Source organism: Corapipo altera, unplaced genomic scaffold, assembly GCF_003945725.1.
Source record: "Corapipo altera isolate COAL_440 unplaced genomic scaffold, ASM394572v1 68, whole genome shotgun sequence".
NCBI lineage: Eukaryota > Metazoa > Chordata > Aves > Passeriformes > Pipridae > Corapipo > Corapipo altera.
In genome coordinates, this window is record NW_020884919.1 from 6,608,728 (window position 1) to 6,627,481 (window position 18,754).

The 18,754-nt window shown below is 39.6% G+C and overlaps 1 protein-coding gene across 2 annotated transcripts in view; it reads left to right on the forward strand.

Annotated features, from left to right (window-relative positions):
* ZRANB3 (zinc finger RANBP2-type containing 3) overlaps nucleotides 1–18,754 on the forward strand; it is a 44,084-nt gene that overhangs the window by 24,136 nt on the left and 1,194 nt on the right. For both annotated transcript variants that reach the window (XM_027656280.1, XM_027656279.1), the window contains exons 5-20: nucleotides 827–1,058; nucleotides 2,404–2,489; nucleotides 4,919–5,090; nucleotides 5,506–5,634; nucleotides 6,343–6,462; nucleotides 7,161–7,280; nucleotides 7,792–7,971; nucleotides 9,500–9,652; nucleotides 10,330–10,783; nucleotides 11,763–11,918; nucleotides 12,428–12,519; nucleotides 13,680–13,781; nucleotides 15,655–15,797; nucleotides 16,491–16,625; nucleotides 17,476–17,857; nucleotides 18,332–18,463. In XM_027656280.1, the coding sequence (XP_027512081.1) occupies nucleotides 827–1,058; nucleotides 2,404–2,489; nucleotides 4,919–5,090; nucleotides 5,506–5,634; nucleotides 6,343–6,462; nucleotides 7,161–7,280; nucleotides 7,792–7,971; nucleotides 9,500–9,652; nucleotides 10,330–10,783; nucleotides 11,763–11,918; nucleotides 12,428–12,519; nucleotides 13,680–13,781; nucleotides 15,655–15,797; nucleotides 16,491–16,625; nucleotides 17,476–17,857; nucleotides 18,332–18,463 (2,788 nt within the window). The remainder of the gene's footprint in view (nucleotides 1–826; nucleotides 1,059–2,403; nucleotides 2,490–4,918; nucleotides 5,091–5,505; nucleotides 5,635–6,342; nucleotides 6,463–7,160; nucleotides 7,281–7,791; nucleotides 7,972–9,499; nucleotides 9,653–10,329; nucleotides 10,784–11,762; nucleotides 11,919–12,427; nucleotides 12,520–13,679; nucleotides 13,782–15,654; nucleotides 15,798–16,490; nucleotides 16,626–17,475; nucleotides 17,858–18,331; nucleotides 18,464–18,754) is intronic.

Below are 18,754 nucleotides of genomic sequence, written 5' to 3' on the forward strand. Positions count from 1 at the left end.
GGCTTTTTGATCTCTTGCTACTGAAGAAAAGACAAAAATCATACCAGTAGAGCAGTGGTGCCTGACAGATGGGTACACCAGCTCTGACCCTCGTTCTTTCTGTGATTTCTGTCAAACAGCTTTCAGTTCCTGTGCTGCTCAAAGGCTCCTGAAGGGCCACAGTGCTCTCTAGTGATTTTAAAATCAGTTTGTGGACCTATATACATCCCTACATTTATTATGATGAGTTCATTTCCAATTAAATACTGATTTTTCATCTTGTGCCTTGTCGATTCCCTGCTTCCAGGTTTTTTGTTTTCTTCATGTTCTGTTTGAGCAAAAAAACTGGATAGAGAGCTCTGGCAGGAATGTTTTCTCCACATGGTTGAGGTTCAGGCAAGACTGTACTTTTACAGTGCCTAGATACTCAGGGACAGTCTAGACAGTCATCTTAGGATGCTGTACCCAGAGCAGTAGAGGGCTTGCACAGAGACATTATTGCTTCAGGTGTTTGGGTGCTGATACTGTGTGTAACTTGTTATCCAGAAAGTGGATTTGTCCCATGTGATACTGTGGGTACAGGTTGAAGCAATACAGCCAGATACATGAATGTTCTTTTAAATGCAATTTATGGCTTCTGAAAATGATGATGAAATGTGTGTGTGAAAAGTGTGAGACATTTTAAACACAAAAACCAAAGTTAATTGTTCGCCTGACAGCCCACTAGTCAATCAATCCAAAAAGAGACATACATACCTTCCTAAATTAATTTTTTATCATTTCTTTGCCATATTGCTTTTCCTGCAATGAAAATTTACCAAGAAAGCTTGTGGATTTTCTCTTTTAGGGGAATATCAACCAGCAAAGTAACGATTCTGGGGTACGGCCTGTTAACTTCTGATGCACAGACTTTGATAGACACTTTGTACAGGCAGAACTTCAAGGTGGTTGTGGTTGATGAGTCCCACTACATGAAATCCAGAAACGCCACTCGCAGCAAGATCTTACTGCCAATTGTGCAGAAAGCTCTGAGAGCTGTGCTTCTTACTGGGACTCCTGCTCTGGGAAGACCTGAAGAGGTATTTGATGTCCTGTGTTGTGTTTTGGGGCTTTTATAAGGGTGGTGTCAGTAATAAATGAAGAGTTCTGTAGTTTTCTTGAGTATATACAATTACATGCATTGTGACATCCAGAAGTTCACTGGCTGCCTTGAGAGGCACGAGTACAAGAAACTAAACCAATGTATTTTTGTTTCAGTTGGTTTTACAAACTTATTTCAAGCTTGTGCACAGGTGACTTGAGACAGTGCTTCTTGTAAGAAATTAATCTCACAGGTAACAGATTGTTGGGTGAAATAGAAAATAAAGACCCTGAGTAGAGAACTGTTTGTTTCCTCTGGGTAGGAGAGTCTTTGCTGGACAAGAACTTGTATTAAATCTTCTACTTCATCATCTGATGTAGGAAGTCCTTGGTTTTTCACTGAATATTCCTGGTGTTCATATAAGTGGAAAAAATATATCCTGTGCTTGTTGCAGTCCAGAAAGACAAATTTTCTCTTGAAGGAAGTTCAGTTTATGGAGTTAGGGAGGAGCAGAGAGGAAACCAGAAAACACTTGGCTTTTTTACTGAACCCAAGAAAACTACCTTTTTTATCAAGTGTAGAAATAAATTAAATATAAGAGCTGATTTGTATCCAGAGAACCTGTAAGAGTTATATAAATACTTTACATTTTAGAGTTTCTTGCTGTGTAAATAGAACTTACACCAAGACCCTTTAATAATTTAATTTGTTTGGAGAGCTTATAACTGGAGAAAGATATCCAGTGTATGGAAAAGGGCTTGTTATGTCATGAATGTTTGCTTAAAATTTGAAAACAAATATTTGTATCTCCGGGTGTGGATAATTATGAAACTTTCTGCACAGGTACCGAAGACATTAAACCAACCCTGGATGGAGAACTGAAGTTAGAATGTGTAATACCTTTATATAGTTCAATGATTGGGTTTTTTTGAAGTAAAATTTAAGAATGAGTAGGTTTTTCACATATTTGAAGAAGCAGACTACTCATGCAGTACCTGCACTGAAGTTTTGCAGAAGCCCATGTACCTGGCAAATGATAAAAGCTGTATTTCTAGGAATAGCATCTTGGCATTTATGTTCTCTTGTTCAATGTAAATCTTTCCCAAGCCATCAGTGCTGTGTTATGGTGCTCAGGGTGCTCTGTTCTCTGAGGATTTCCCACAACTGTCCTGCCTGAAGGCACATGTACTCCCATGGAATTGAGCTCGTGGGCCAAGCTGTGTATTTTTGTGCAGCTATAGAATGTAGGCCTAACACAATAATCAGTTAGTAATTATTTCTGAATAGTCTTACATTTGCAGGCAAGTTTTAATTTTTCACCGTTGCTATTTTTTTTAATACAGCTTTTCATGCAGATTGAGGCACTATTTCCAAGAAGATTTGGAACTTGGAGTGAATATGCTAAAAAATACTGCAATGCTCGTGTCAGGTATTACTAGAATTGCTTATTTATTTTCTTATCTCTTTGATTATTATTTCTGTGATTTTTCTTGCCATGTGAAGTGAGATAATCAGTAGATAGTACTGCTACTGCTGTAACACACCATCCTACTTGGAAACCCAGGGTCAGGTACCATCTCCTCCATCTAAGAGGATTGGAAAAAGGATTACATTTATTAAATTGATAAATTCCACTTTTATTAAATAAAAGTGAAAGCTATTAAACTTTGAAATACAGTTTAAGTGCCAGCATTCTCTTAAGTAAAATTATTTACACATTTACTTTTGTTGGTGTGAAGGGTGTAGGTTTTACCTTTAGACCTGGAGTTTTTGACTCTCAGTCTTATGTTTATGTAATAATTTATATCTCCCTTTATTGTGGGATCAAGGTTTTTTGTTATCCCTCCATACCTGAGTGGAAAAAAAAGTCGAATACTTGTCTCTTTATTTTACAGCTTTACTGAATAAAAGTAAATGAATAAAACTCCCCAAAGCACAGTAGTGTTTGTAATTCTGTTTGAGGGATCCAATGTAGCCACTGCAATTCCTGTCCACCCCTCTGCCTCCAATTTGTGTAGTGACATTGCTCGTTACACACTTTTCCCCACATGTAACTCATGAATTTTAACCCATTTTTCTCTCTTGCATCTTTCATGAGTTTATATGTTTCATGTGCTTTGAGTTATTAATTTAAGGAGGATTCATTTCCCTCTGACTTGCCTCCCTCAGCTTTATTTTAATGATGGTTTCTCTAGCTATGATCTAAAGCAGAGGGGATAGAAGCAGCTCCAATTTAAAATGCTTGCTTTTACCCATCTGACTCCATGTTACAATCTGGAATGTGAGAAGTTACAAGAAGGGAAGAACCTTTAAAAAATTTCTTAGCTAAAAAATGTCATATCTCCAACTTTGCATGTGTTCAAAATAACAGATTTTTGTCAAGTAAATTAGCTGGCAGTTAGGTTTAATTTTTACAGTAATAATGACATAGTTTCATTTTCATAAAACTTGTTTTTCTCCCTCCATCATACACATTTTATCAGTATTTAATTTCAAATACCATGGAAGAGCACTGTCTAATTTTCAGACAGAGAAATGCTATTTTTTCCATGGTGTTTTGACTGAATGCATCTGTAATTTTCACACCACAAGTGTGTGTGGGCACAGCCTGGTGTAGCTACTCAATCAGAGACGATTAACTTATTTTTGGAATACCATAAATGTAATAAAAATTAAGTTCAGGGTTTGGCAGGCTTCAGGGGAATAACTTTTTGTTCATGGCTTGGCTGAAACAAAACATCCTGTGGTAATAAACTCCATAGATTTATTTTGTGCACATATTTTATGTTGTGGGTGGTTTTCACTGAGGTGTCCATAGACACCTGTTTGAAAGGTGAGGTCCAAACTATTCCTGGGAGGATCCATTTCTGTTTTATCCCCAGTGAAGATGGAGGGAGGAGACCTTTACAAGGACAGCCATACAAACAGAAAAGCAGGGATAGGAGCAGGAGGTGTTGCAGCATTCCTAGTGTGTTGTGCCAATACTTCACCAGTCAGAAGTGATTCCCTCAGCCACTTTCCCAAGTGATTGTAGTCAATTAGAACAGTGGTGATAAGCTCAGTAAGACTTCAAATTATCTAATCTTTTTTTTTTGGATTTTTTAAAATAAAAATTACATGCTTGCAACATACTCCCCTGACTCTAGAAAATGCTACCTGGGCTCTTCTCCAAAGGCACCAAAATCTCTTATTTTCATTATTTCATTACCTTTTGGCAGTGTTGACAGTGCAAAGCTGCTGTTCCTGCTGCAACCCTTCCTTAAAAACAGCAAAGAAAGAATAAGGAAAACTGAGTTAATAAAGTCTTTCTCTTTTCAACCTTTAGCTTTTTAACATTAAACCTACTTCCTCTATGTAAGCATGCTCATTAAATAGTATTACACGTAAAGACAGTACCTTAAGCTTTAAATCCTCTGACAATAACTAGGAAGGAATTCTCAGGGAGGGAAACAAAGGAATATTAATGGTGATACTTTCAGTTTTTGTGATGACTTTCCTGCCTATAATGTAATAAAGAGTATTCTCATGGTGGTACATTCTTCTTATGAAACAAGAGTTCCAAAATCATACCTGAAACTTCTGCTTCCTGTGGACACGGCAGTGCAGTGGGATTAGGCAGAGGATTGTGTGCAGCTGATGGATGGTAATTCCTGCTGGCAGTGGGGTCTGTTGGGAAGTTGAAGCAGCTCTGACTTCAGCACTGGAAGGAATCAGAGAGAAAACAATCACCTCTCTGGCACAAACAGGAGCTCCAAGGGTTGCACGCTTTCATATCTAATAGCCTGTCTTAAAATTAATTACGGACTGAAGTTTTCCACTGAATGTGGAAGATCTAGTGTTGATTTTTTTCATTTTCAGGTTTTTTGGGAAAAGAGCTCAATGGGACTGTAGAGGGGCTTCAAATTTAGAAGAACTGCATCAACTTTTAAGTGCAATAATGATCAGAAGACTGAAGAATGATGTTCTAACTCAGCTGCCTCCCAAAGTCAGGCAGCGCATTCCCTTTGACCTCCCTCAGGCCGCAGCAAAGGTACATTTTTGCTACGTTTTTGGTACGCTTTTGCTACAAACACATTTGTTAGGAAACAGGAATATCTGTGTATCCATCTTCATTTATATGTGTGCATGTGTGTTATTATGTGCAGTTACAAAGACTGAGTGACTGTAAAGCATGGTGTGTCTGTTTTTCTCTCTAAAATATAACACAAAGAACGTTACAAAGCAATTTTTTTTGCATCAAAGATAAAATTTGTCCTCATTTTAGTACAATCCTTTTTTCTGTCCTCTTTTCCCATAGATTTTGAATCCTACAGTTACTTTTAGCCAAATTTGACAGAGTTCTCTAAAGCACTCGGTTCCCAAACATTTCATACTTGGAATGTACATGTTGAGGTAAAATGTGCTTTGTACTGTGTCTGTAACCACTGGTCTCTTCTGCCTGCTAGAATTTGAATGCCACTTTTGCAGAGTGGGAGAAATTAATGAGAAACCTGAATCCAGATGCCACTGAAAGCCACTTCTCTCAGGTCATGAATCTGATCACACGGATGTACAAAGAAACAGCCATTGCCAAGGTGAGCATGGAAGGCTTTTCTTAATAGAAGAAACACTCTGTTTTGCCCTGCATGTTTATGGAACAGGCAGAATCCCATTCTAATGGAAAAAGGGAAATCTGAAGGCTGCTGCAGTGGGTATTGCATTAACTGATCACTGATAAGTTTTGTTATTAACTGTCATCATTACTTTAATAGTTTTTGTAAAAGATATTGAAAATTGCATTTGACCCAATAGAAGTCTATGAATGCTTAAATAGAGCAATGTTTTATGATTATGGTATCATGAAAGTGTCAGAATTATTCTTTCAGTTTTGATGTATGGTTTTATGTGGGTGCAGATGCAGAGGTTCTGATTAAACATTACCTTGTCCCTTTGAAATATGTTTGGTTTTTTTCCAAATATGGATTAAAACATCAGATAAATGTAATTAAAAAGGGGTTTATCTACATATTAGTTGGAAGACGTGCCATGTAATTATGTGATGTTTCCAGGATAATTTTTTCCTCTCTGAAGGAATGAGTTGGGTTTCTCAAAGGCACCAAGTGGTGGCATTTTTTAAAATCTGAATCATTTTATACTTAGCAACGTTAGAGTTTGATAAAGTCTTAACGTGGATAACAAAAGGTATGGAAATTTACCTTTTTCTATTACAAGGGATCAAAAGGCCTTAAAATAAACTATTTGAACATAATAATGTTCAAATGAAATACACTCTCTTACTCCAGGCAGGAGCAGTGAAGGATTACATCAAAATGATGCTTGAGAATGACAAGCTGAAGTTCCTTGTCTTTGCCCACCACCTGAGCATGCTGCAGGCCTGCACAGAGGCTGTCATAGAAAACAAGGTAAAGAGTGAACAACTGTGCTCTCAGATTTAACTTCAGATGTACAAATACATGTGAGCTGTGTTTGAACTCAGGAGAACTGCACATGACTACAGGAGTTTAGGAGTTTACACGTATACAGATCAGTGCCACTTGGTTAAAAGGGATCATGTGGTTTAATGTAAACACACTCTGGTATGATACTTTATTATTATTAAATCAGTGCTGTAGGCAGTTGTTTTCCAACTTTTTCTACCAAAGTGCCTCTGTCTACTTTTTTTGGGTTTTAACAGCACACTGTCGTCTCATCTGAGTGTTTCATTCAAAGCAGTAAAACTGTTGGCAGACAACTTTCACGTTTCTCTGATCATGGACCATGATCACCATGCTAGCAATGGTGGCTAACTTTTCTGGTTTATATTGTTATTATTTTTAAATGCTTGGAACTTTAATAAAGCATGTCAGGGCAATTGCAGATTTTTCTGTGGAATATTCCATGTTAAGATCCCTTGTTTGTTCTGTGTACTACTTTTGTAACCAGGGAACACTAAGCCTACACTTCTCTTGATGGAGGCTTAATTGTAACTCCAAGGGCAAATGAGTGCTGATGTATCCCAGGAATAGAACAGTAGTTCTCATGTTTTTCTGGGGGGACAGAGGGGGATTGGGTCCAAACCAGACCCCGACAGTGTCATTTTGTGTCTGCTCTGATGTTACAGGTTCGCTACATTCGGATAGATGGGAGTGTCCCCTCTGCAGAGAGGATTCACCTTGTCAATCAGTTCCAGAAGGATCCTGAAACCAGGGTTGCTATTTTGAGTATTCAGGCAGCTGGGCAGGTAGGACAAAAAAGAAAATATGGTGAATAATATACTTGAGGGTTATAGGTACTGAAGTCATTGGTGACTGAAGTGATTTAATGAAGGCAATTTATCTTCATGCAATTTGTCTTTTGCAGACTCAGGTATTCATTTCTTTGCACTAATCACATTCACTGTTTTAAACTTCTTTTGAAATTACTTGGGAAAAGTGATGATAAGCAGCAGCATCTCATTCGTGAATAATCAGGAAAAACTCTATTTCCCTAAAAATGCCAGATTAATAAGAAATAAGTGTTACTTCCATAATGAAAAGCAATATGCAGTCTTTGAAGTATTTTTTTTATCTTACTTATCCCTATCTGAGGCCCAAGGTAGAAATCAGTATAACAGGCCCATCTGCTGTCGAGGTGGCCCCTCTTTCTTCCATGTAAAAATGTCCTGTACAGCCTTTAGCTTTCTTTTGCTTCAGATAATCAGTTGTTTGTGCATGGAACCTTCTTTCTAAGATGCATCTACCTATTTTGCTTAGGGTTTAACCTTCACTGCTGCCACTCACGTGGTGTTTGCTGAACTGTATTGGGATCCAGGCCACATAAAACAGGCAGAGGACAGAGCACACAGGATTGGGCAGAGCAGCTCTGTGAACATCCACTTCCTCATTGCCAAGGGAACCATGGACACCCTCATGTGGGCAATGCTGAACCGCAAGGTGGGTGTGGGGTGGAGCCAAGGGATCAGGAACTCCCTGTGGTTCAGGGAGCACTTCGCCAAGGTGAATGGGATGGTTCACATCTACAGGAGATGGTGGTTTTGTCTTCCAACCTTTTGTTGCTCTGGTTGTTCAGTTTGCAATTTCATGGTGTTCTGCTCACTCATAACAACTGGAATTTGTTATGGTTTTTCTTTTAACTGAATGAGTGTTATGCCTTAACTAAACTTTCTTTCTGAGAGGCAGAGACATTTTCAGGTAATTCTTCAGTAGATCCAAGATTACACTGATCTTGTCTTCTGTTGCCATTTTCCACTGGTATTACCCAGTTGTTGTTAGGAACCATGGAATGATTTGGGTTGGAAGGGACCTTAAAGCTCCTCCTGTTCCACCCCCTGCCATGGGCAGAGACACCTTCCTTTAGACCATGTTGCTCAGAGCTCCATCCAGCCTGGCCTTGGACACTTCCAGGGATGGGGCAGCCACAGCTTCTCTGGGCAACCTGTGCCAGAGTCTCTTCACCCTCACAGGGAAGAATTTCTTCCTAATATCCCATCTAACCCTGCCCTCTGTCAGTTTAAAGCTAGGATAGTTCCAGTCTGCTTTTTTTTCCTTACTGGGAAGATCTTGGACAGTTCACAGGACTAAGAAAAATAATTTGACTGTTTTGCTTCTGTGACCTTTTGTGACCTTTGGTAGCACTCATTAGTGTCTTGTCTTGGTAACTGAGGTGTGTCTGTGCTCTGTGTTCTGTGAGTTCTTGTGTTCTGACACTGCCCCAAGTGTCACTGTGCAAGGAACTGCCTTTTAAGCACCAAGTCTCAGAATCATTTGGGTCTGTGATTACACGGGGTTTATTCTGATGCAAATGTCAGCTCATGGGTCCTGCCTTTGGCTGCCCCTGTATTGCAGTGGTTCTGTTGGTTTGTTCTCCACTGGTACCCATTTGTTTGCCAGTATATTCCTCTTCTTCAAAAAAATAACCACTGCTTAAAGAATCCAGGTACTGCAAACTGTACTTGACATTCAGTTGGGGTATGAAACTCTGTGTTCTACTTCTTGGAGGTACCTCTGAGAAAATCTGTCAGTCTGGTACATTATGAGTCTCCTTAAACATGGCACAGATGGGTCTCAGTAACTCAACAGCAATTTACCTTGCAGGTTCTGTCACTGAACTGCTGCTTTCAATTAATTCTGCCTTTGTCTGTCTCCACATGCCAAGCAGAACAATAATAACACTGTTAAAGATGTACCCAACCATATATTCTCTTTGAAGTTAATAAACACTGACATTTTGTGTAGAACATACTACTCATAGTATGCCAAATACAGGACTTGGCATTGCTCTTGCACAAATGGATGTCGAAAGAAGAATAGGTTTAATCACTTATTTTTAATTACAACAGTTTATCCCATTGCAAATACTGAATTAGGTTTGCAAGGGAAGCAAATTGAGTGGTTATAGGTGAAATAAATTTTTCCCAACACGTGAATTCCTTGGAAACTTTCCGCAGTTGTCTTTCTGCAGGCCAAAGTCACAGGCAGCACCTTGAATGGCAGGAAAGAGAAGATGCAGGCTGAAGAAGGGGATAAGGAGAAATGGGATTTTTTGAGTTTTGCTGAGACTTGGACCCCAAATGAAAGTCTAGAAGATCCCAAAAATGAACTTTTATTTACACATGTAAGACTTGGAAATTACGTTCTTCTGTTTTATTTCATTTTTAAAATTTCTAACTGTTGTTTGCTTGAGCTTTCTGTGCACTTCAGACTTACTAAGGGAGAAACACTGAATAAGTGGGAAAAAGTAATGTAAATTCCATCTAAAAACTTTTGTGAAGTTGGGAAAAGTGCTCTGCTGGGGATAAATGTCAGCTACAGGCTTCTGAGGGGTCCTTGTGTTATGTTTAGGTGACAGACCCACCAAATAATTTCTGTTTAAATTACATCTTTATTACCTGTTCTGAATTTAATTGACTGTTATTTAAAACAGTCTTTAAAAGCCTTTCCTTGTAATGGGCACCTTCCAAAAAGGCACATATATATATACACAGTCTATATAATATACCAGTTCTGTGTATTTGTTTTCTGGTAATGCTATTTCAGAATTTTCCTGAGAATTATGAAAATACTTTTCACAGAGCAGGAGAGAAACATTGAATTGCTTTTTCTGCTCACAGTTTGATCTTAAAAGAAGGGATCTTTTGTTTCTGTCCTCAAAGCAAAAACAGCTGCTTGTATTAGAGGGTAATATTAATGGACAAAACTAATAATTTTAACGCCACCTGATGCAGTCACAAGTGGGGTTAAGAGGTCTTTTCCAAACCTACATGATTCTGTAATTCTCTATTTCTTTCCTAGTTTGAGAAGGAAAAGCAGCACGACATTCGTTCCTTCTTTTCCCCAAAATCCTCCACAGAGAAGAAACGCAAAAGATTTTCTGGCAGTGAATTGTTACAGAATGATACAGAATCTTCTGAAGTCACAAAAGAAGAGGATGAAAACCTGGATTCCGCACCAGTAAATGCTGGGGATTCAGTTTGCCCTAAAAGCACCTGTGAACATGAAGCCAAAAGAACCAGAAGCGCAAGTGGATCTACCCCAGGCAGCTACAGGGATAAAAAGAAAACATCTCTGACTGGAGAAAAACCCTCCTTGTTTTCAGAAAAAACCAGTGAACTCCCTCCTTGTGGCTTAAACACTTCCAGCAAAAGCACAGCTGTAAACCAAGTTTGGCACTGCAGGGTTTGCACTTACACCAACCACGACCTGCTGCCTTACTGTGAGATGTGCGGGTGCCCTCAGAGCAGCACTGGTGAGTGATGGGGGCACAGAAAAGCAGGCATTTCTCATTCCAGGTGTGATTCATCTCAGAAAATACAGACCTTTGGAGCATGTGGCTGTTTAGAAGTCCAGGCAAAATATGAAAAATCGTGCCTTTGCATGAACAGATACCTGCCCAGAGATCCTTCCTAATCTTGCCTTCCCCAGGGATCTTTTATATGAGTCCAATTTAAAACAAGTGAAAAATTCACATAAATGTTAACAGGATATAAATTCCATGAGGAAGAGTATAAGCTCAGTTTTCTTTGCAGAAAATGGAGCTCTCCTTTTCCTCGAGGTTTTTGAGTATTCTGAATACAACTAAGAGGCAAACTTTTTCTTTACCTTTCAAAACTAAGCAACGTGGTATCAGTGTTTTATTAACTTTATTACTGTATATTTGTCATGAGAGACATTATCTGCAAAATATGGCTTTTCATTCTCCAACAGCTCACAGAAGATTACTTGTACTAAATTTTTTTCAAGCTATCTGGAAAATTGATGGAACATTTTTATAAGTCCATGCCCATATTTGTCATTTCAGTTGTAAATGGCGGAGTAAGGTTCTTTTTACTTATTTATTTGTTACATTTAAATCTTTGTACTTGTTCAAGTAAGGACAGCTTCTGAATTTCCCAGCTATAAATCAATGCCTGGAAAACTGCTTTGTGTGTTTGTGGTATACAGTGGCTGTATATAATATAGAATTGCTGTTTGGATTATTTATTATATGTATTTTGACATTAAGTTGGGGGTGTTAGATTGAGAAATGAAAAGCTTTGTTCTGTGCATTTACTTCCTTAGTACTAAAGTTATCTCCAGTTTTTGAGTGGTTGCACCACAGTAATATTAAAGAATAAAATGCCATTTCTTTGTATTTCAGTGACATGATCCTGTCACCTAGAGGGATGTTGATGAGGTACCTGCACAGGCAACATAAATCCTCACTTTTCTGGTTTCTTCATCTTTAGTTGAGAGAATCTGTGAAGCTCCCACGAGCCAAACTGAGGAAGATGTGTCAGAGAGCCCCAGGAGAAGTGAGGAGAGAGCAGAGTGCAGTGCTGAGGATGGGAGAGAAGGTTTTGGGGAAATGGAGAATGGAGAAAGTGAAAAAAAGTGTGGAGAAGGTAAAGTGGGGCTCCTGTGAAAGACTGGTTGTGTCCTGCTGTGAAACTGAATTAAATGCCTGTGGCATCAAAGACAGCTTTTAAATAAAACTTACACCTCTGAAACACAGCCAGAAGGACAGACACTGCCACGGGATTGTCTTGGTGTAGCCTGGGACATTTATTGAATTTTGATGGTGGATGAACCCAGCCTTTCCATACACATCCTGGAGCAACACAGCTCTGGCTGCTTAAGAACTGTGCCAAACTATCAGCTCTGAATCTGTGTGGTTTTATTGGAACTGAGGGCATTTCCTTGTGCTCTGGACAGCACAGGCAGAACAGATGATAGGTAATCCAGGAGAAACAGAAAAACAAAATGCACAAATACCTTAATTCCTTGCTGCTTGAGCTGTGCATCTTCTGTTGTTCTGGAATTAGGTACATGTGTAATATTAGTTTTAGTGTCTGAGTAAAATGAATGAAATGAAGAAAAAACTTTTTAATGTCAACATTTTTTCTCTTTACAGGGGATGAAGATAAATCAGACACATTCCAAATATATGATGGCCTTATGTTTTGTGCAAGTAGGAATACTGATAGAATCCACCTGTATACAAAGGTAAACCTGCAATATGCATGTTTATTGTCATTTTAAAATTACAAAGTGAAATGCTGTCCACTGAAATGTGTCTGTATACTTTCATTTGTTACATTTGATGTAAAAAGATCAATATTTTTGCATTAGCTGAAATGTACAAAAATGAGGTAGTTTATCATTCCAGTTCTTTTTCTGAATGGTAATTATTACTATTAATTAAGTAATAATTCCCTAGATACATAACTTCTAACACTTGTCTTACACAACTGGGCTAATACATTAGATCATTGTTAGAAATGCCACTGATAGTTGTTTAAGTTTCCTGTTTTATTATTTGTGTCTTATCACAAAATAATTTTAATAGGATACCATTAAAGATTACAATAAAAATTACAGTGAACCCTGACAGACCAAGTAAATAAAATATTGTCACCACATTTTCAGAAAGCTGAGCATTGGTGCTGTAAGTCAGTAACTCCTTGAATAAAGCACATTCTCAGTAATCTGCAGTGGTGAGGGGAACACGGAAACCAGCAGTCAGGAATTTTCCAGGTCATTATTCAAGGGAGAGTCAGGACTTTCCAATTCCTTCTATTTTGTGATAGTAAAGTTCACTGGGAAGATTTCTTCAAATTACGGAGTGAGTCAGTGTGTTCAGGTGCAACTGCAAAGCAGCCCAGATAACTGAGGGCAAGGCTCTGAGAAAACACATTTTTATTAGGCTGATACAACTTATTGCTTTAAAAATTAAGTGGAGAACTTTTTCAGACATTAAAAAGAAAAAAAGTTAAATATAATAAACAATGCCTGAAAATCCTGATTTTAAATTGTAATGAAGTGACATTTTCAGTCTACAATCATTCATTTCCCTTAAAAATTCAGTCAAGAGGATTGTAATTTCAGTTTCTTAGTGTAAGGCAATTTGTGTGTCTGAACTGTTTGCAAAGAAAAAAGTCAGATATATTAAAATATAAATTTTTCAGCCCTTTTTCTTTTAGGTATGTTGACGTGCATCGTATTTCTTGCATTTGTGCTGTTATCATTCCTCTGTGCCTTATTGTTTGTTTTGACCTTGAGGCACTAAATTTAGTAGGAAGGGAGGATAATTCACTTGAAACAGATTATTTTTCTCCTAGATTGTGCTACATTGCATCTGTAAACAAAACTGTTTGCTTGTCTAGGATGGGGAGCCCCTGAATCATAACTTCATTCCATTGGACATTCAGCTGGATAACTGGGAAGATTTACCAGAGACTTTCCAGCATAAAAAAAATCGTGCACTGGTAAGAACAAGTTCCATTGGCACAGCAATATCATATTTAATACAGAGGAATTTGACTGACTTCTTAAAAAATAAATGCAGAACACTTCCAGGCCTTGGGACCAAGGCACAGTTTCATCCCAGTAAGCAGATCTTAGGGATGCTGATGTGAATATTAATTATGCAGTCTGGTACTCTGGCAAATTATCCTGCCTTCTGTTCACATGTCATAGAGGGAATCAACCAGGGAATCTAATTTCTCCTTTACAGCATTAGTAACCAACATTCAAAAGTCAACAAAACAGCTTTATAATGGTTCTGAATGGAGTACACTAGGAACAAGAATGTTCTAGATTGTCCCAGGGATGCAGTTCTGAGCAGGCTCCACTCTCACCCTTCCTTTGGTCTATAACAATTCCCAAAGCAGTGTCAGGCCCAGCTCCACTGACACATTCAGTTAAATCTGGACTAAAGATCCCATTGATAATGGGGTTTGAGGAGAACAGTAACACTGCAAACCCTGGTACTCAAGGAAGGAAATCCAGATTGAAACTGGATGTGAAATATTATCTGCTTCACTTAGTTTCCTGTTTGGAAAATCAGATTCTGTTGTGTAGGAACAAACAGATTCTTTTTGTGGGTTCTCCAACAAGGTTGGAACTTAAATTTTTCAAAGGGACATGTGGCTGATTAAACCAGCTGTTCTGTGAGGCAGCAAATGAGTGGGGATACACAAATGTTGCCAAGGGATTTCAAAGCCATTTGTTAGACTGAAAACATGGGGTAAGAATTCCAGGGGCAGTGGGTGGCACTTATGGATCTTCCTGTCCATCAGCTTTCTGCTCTAGATTAGAAGATCCATATGAGTAAAATGTTCCTAAAAAGTATCAAGGAAATACTTTCTTGTTTCTGTTTCCATGGTGTCCTGCTGTTCCATTGCCGCCTTTGTTGTTGCTCCAGCTCTGAGGAACTGAGAGTCTTCTGTGCACTTTTCATTTGCCATGGAAAAATACTCCAAGGAGAAAAAGAAAATCATTGTCATCTTGAAATATGGAAGTTTGTTCCTGGATGTAGCTGGAGTCACAACTAAGTCCATACTGCCCAATGTATTTATTCTTCCCATGGTTGTGTTCACAAACAGCCTGACCCTGACTGTGGTAGGCAGTTGCACCTCAGTGGGGAACAGAGTGGAAAAATGGAAAGGGAAAAAACCTACCAAACCACTTGTTCACTTGTCATATTGTTACTCCCATTTATTTTCTGTTGTAGAAATGAGAATGGGATTAATTCATTTTTCCTCTACATACACTCTAAAGCAAACAGCCATGTTAGAAATTCTAAATTCCTATGTAGGGCAGTTTTCCCCTCAGTCCCTCACTGTTCTGTGATTATGGTTATTGAGGAAATCCATTAATCAGTCATTCCAGTCCTGCCAGTTTACAGCTTCCAAGGTTTGGGGGCTTTTTGTGGTTTCCCAGCCTGTAAGAAAACTATTTGATTCGGTACCATAAGTGAAGTTCCTCTGAGCCCCTTTATTTTATTATACTTTCAAATTCTAAATGCAGAACAAGGAAAGGGGACCAATATCATGCTCCAGTCTCTATTTCCATTCTGAAATACTTTGTTAAGCAGTTCATCAGTTTTTCCTCAGGATCCTGTGGTCGTGTCAATTTGAGATTTCTGTGAAAGATGAAGGGCAGGTTAAATTGCTCAAACTGTTGCCCTTTGACTGTGAGGGAGGGGGTTGCAGTTTGTATGAAGAATGACTTGCAGGGACCTTCTCTGACTATGCCAGCTGTTTTCAGCCAGTGTTGAACACATTAATCCCAGCACTCTTCAGTGAATTATTTCTGTGTAATTCCTGTCATGCTGCTGACAATCATGTTCTCTGCCAGATCCTGAGGTTTGTGAAAGAATGGACTCAGCTGACAGCAATGAAGCAGAAGATTGTCAGAAAAAGTGGTCAGATATTTTACAGTCCTATTCATGCTGCAGAGGAGTTGTCTAAAAAGCAGTCTGTTGGCAGCAGCACAAAAAGGTATGTGGGGTTTAGTTTTAATTCCACTAATTGCTGCAGGAAGTTCATTAAATTCTCCAAGTGTTTCTTAACCTCTTGATTGTCTCCTTCCATAAAAGGTAGGAAGAATCTGTGAAGGGTGTTAGAAAACCTACCAGGACCTACAGCAGCCTTCTGAGGTGTGTGTAGGGCCTGGCACATGTGTAGTACAGAGATGGACTCAGGAGGAGTTGTCTGTATAGTGGTTTCTGGAATAATGATCAGAGTGAAGTGATTTAAAAGGTTTTACTTAAGAGCAGTTGTGTTTTGTGTGGTTTCATTTGGAAATGAAGGAGTGAGTTCAAACATAGCTAACAGAGCAAAGAGTCCTCCAGAGCTTGTAAAGATTCCGGGATTATCCAGAGTGTCACTGAGACTTCACCTAACTGGAACAAAGTGCCTGTCATTTTTAAATGACAATATCAAATTGCTGTCATTTTTAATTGTTACACAGAAAACAAGTTAGCTGTTTTCTGGTTAGAATTCGGGTTTAGGAAAAGATATTTCATTTAATTCAGAAGTACGGTGAAGTACGTTCTCCCAAACTTTATTCATTTTTCCTCCAGAAAATGAGGAATGTTTCAAAAGAATATGCTGTACCAATCTTGCAGCAGTCAAGAGTGAATACTCTTTGAGGGAGATGGCTCCCTTTGTGACAGTGTTTGTCATTCCCAGGTATGTGACCAGGGAGGATGTGGCAGCAGCCTCGCTCTCCAAAGCCGCCAGCACCGGGGGCAGCGTCCGCCTCATCTCCAGGGAAGGTGGGGTTTGTCCCAAGAAAGAAAATGCTCCTGTTGAACAATCCACAAAGTAGGTTTATTAATGCAATAAGGTGATTAAGCTCTTTTTCCACAGGTTTTTCTTTTTAAGGTAGTAAAATTATTTGCTGAGTGTCTGCCTTCCTGAAGTGCGCAAGTTACATGAGAAACTTGCTGTAGTGCTAATAAGCTGTGCTTTGTTATTATAACAATTTAGATTATATCTGATGTCTGCAGACATAGCTGGTAATTAACTGAGGCTGATTAAAACAGAACAACGATTCAGTTAAAGAAAAAAGAAATGTTAGCTCAGCCTCCTTGTGAGGTCAACAGCAAATTGGGCACACAAAATTTTCTTCTATTTGGCCTCAAAATTTAGAAAAAGAGAAATTAATATAAAAATTCTAGACAGAAATTACCCTTTTAAAAGATTTTATTTAACAAGCAGTGTGTATCCTGCTCCTGTTTGGAGCAGGAAATCAATAGGCAGCCATGGAGATTGAAAAGAGAAACCAGGATGTTTCCTTTGACTTTTTTACTTCTGTTAAAGAGAGGGCTGAAACATTTTACCTTTATATGTGTATATGCAGGATGAAACCCACCCATTCTTTATGAATACCGCATAATATCAGATAATAATTCAGTGTACATGTGTAAATGTAGTGAGATATGCAGAAGAAAAATCTGGTTATGTTGTCAAATTTTGTCTAAGTGGAGATGTAAACCAAGTGGAGGGTTTGCAGTGTGCAGGTGTCAGTCTGAGGAAGGTATTATTTCAGCTAAAATTGCTATTTCAGAGCACAGAAGATATGTAATGGAGAGACATAGTGCATAAAACCCCACTGAACTGTGGGGCTGAATCCCTCCTTTATCAACAGCTGGGCTTTGTTCTCTGCCAACAGGTTGCTTTCAGACACTGGAGGAGGTCCCTCAGCCCTTCATTCCGAGCAAGGTGAAGGCTCCCCCCTGCCCAAAGGGTATTTGCAGGCCCTGGACAGCGAGGGGACCCCGCTGTGCCTGAGCTGTCAGCAGCCCATGGCACAGCTCCCGCCCGGCAGCCACGCCTGGGACACGCGGTTCTGCTCCCACACCTGCCAGGAGGATTTCTCCATCCGCTCCAGCCAGAGCTACCTCAGGACCAAAGTGTTTGAAGTAGAGCACGGGGTTTGCCAGTTCTGTCACCGAAACGCGCAGGAGCTTTATCTCAGCGTCAGAGACGCCCCCAGGAGTCGGCGCAAGGAACTGCTGGAGAGCTCCTGGATGTCCCACCTCCCACTGGGGCAGGTAATTGTGTGCACTTACAGCTGATCTGGCCACAGACAGTTCAGAGAAACCCAAAGATGTTCTTACAGATTTAAGATAGAGAGTTAACCCAGCATCAACACAGAATAAGAAAAAACAAGTCCTTAAAACCAATCAAACTAAATGCCTTTGACTTCTTGATTCTTCTATCCCACTGTCTTTTAGCAGATTTTTCATCTCTAAAAGGCACAGGCATCAAAGCTCTGACTCTGTAGGGGTGAATGTAAATACCAGGGCTGGTTGTACAGTTCAGGCTGGGTGAAAACATGCCAACTGCTTACACTTCTTGGCTTGTCCGGTGGGAGTAGCTAAAAAATGCTAAGGCTGGCTTTGTTTATCCTGATGAGAACTATAAATAGCTACTCCCCTGAATGTCCTTGTTCTGATGGTAGTGTGCACATGTAGCTCAGGAGAAGTGTCTCACACATCCCATGCCCTGTCCTGTGTTTGCTGCAGCTGAACGAGATGATCCGCAGCCCCACGGAGGGGCAGTTCTGGCAGGTGGATCACATCCAGCCCGTGTACAGCGGAGGAGGACAGTGCTCCCTGGACAACCTGCAGACTCTGTGCACAGCCTGCCACAGGGAGGTCAGTGTCCTGGGGCCAGGAATCCCGGCCCTCTCCCCTGGAACAGCAGCAGGAGCCTGAAGTCAGGCTCCTCCTCAGCCCTGCAGAACCCCAGTGCCCTCCCTCCCACACGGCACAGGTGGAAATGGAGCATTAAACTATTATGACAGTTTTCTCGGGATTTGGGAAAATGCCACCGTAATAAACATCTGCATTTTATTATGCTGTGTACTGCAAAATCAGACTGGAGTTCAACTGTGGGCTAATGCTGTCCCTGAGCAGAGTTGCCAAGTCTCAACACTCACTGAACAG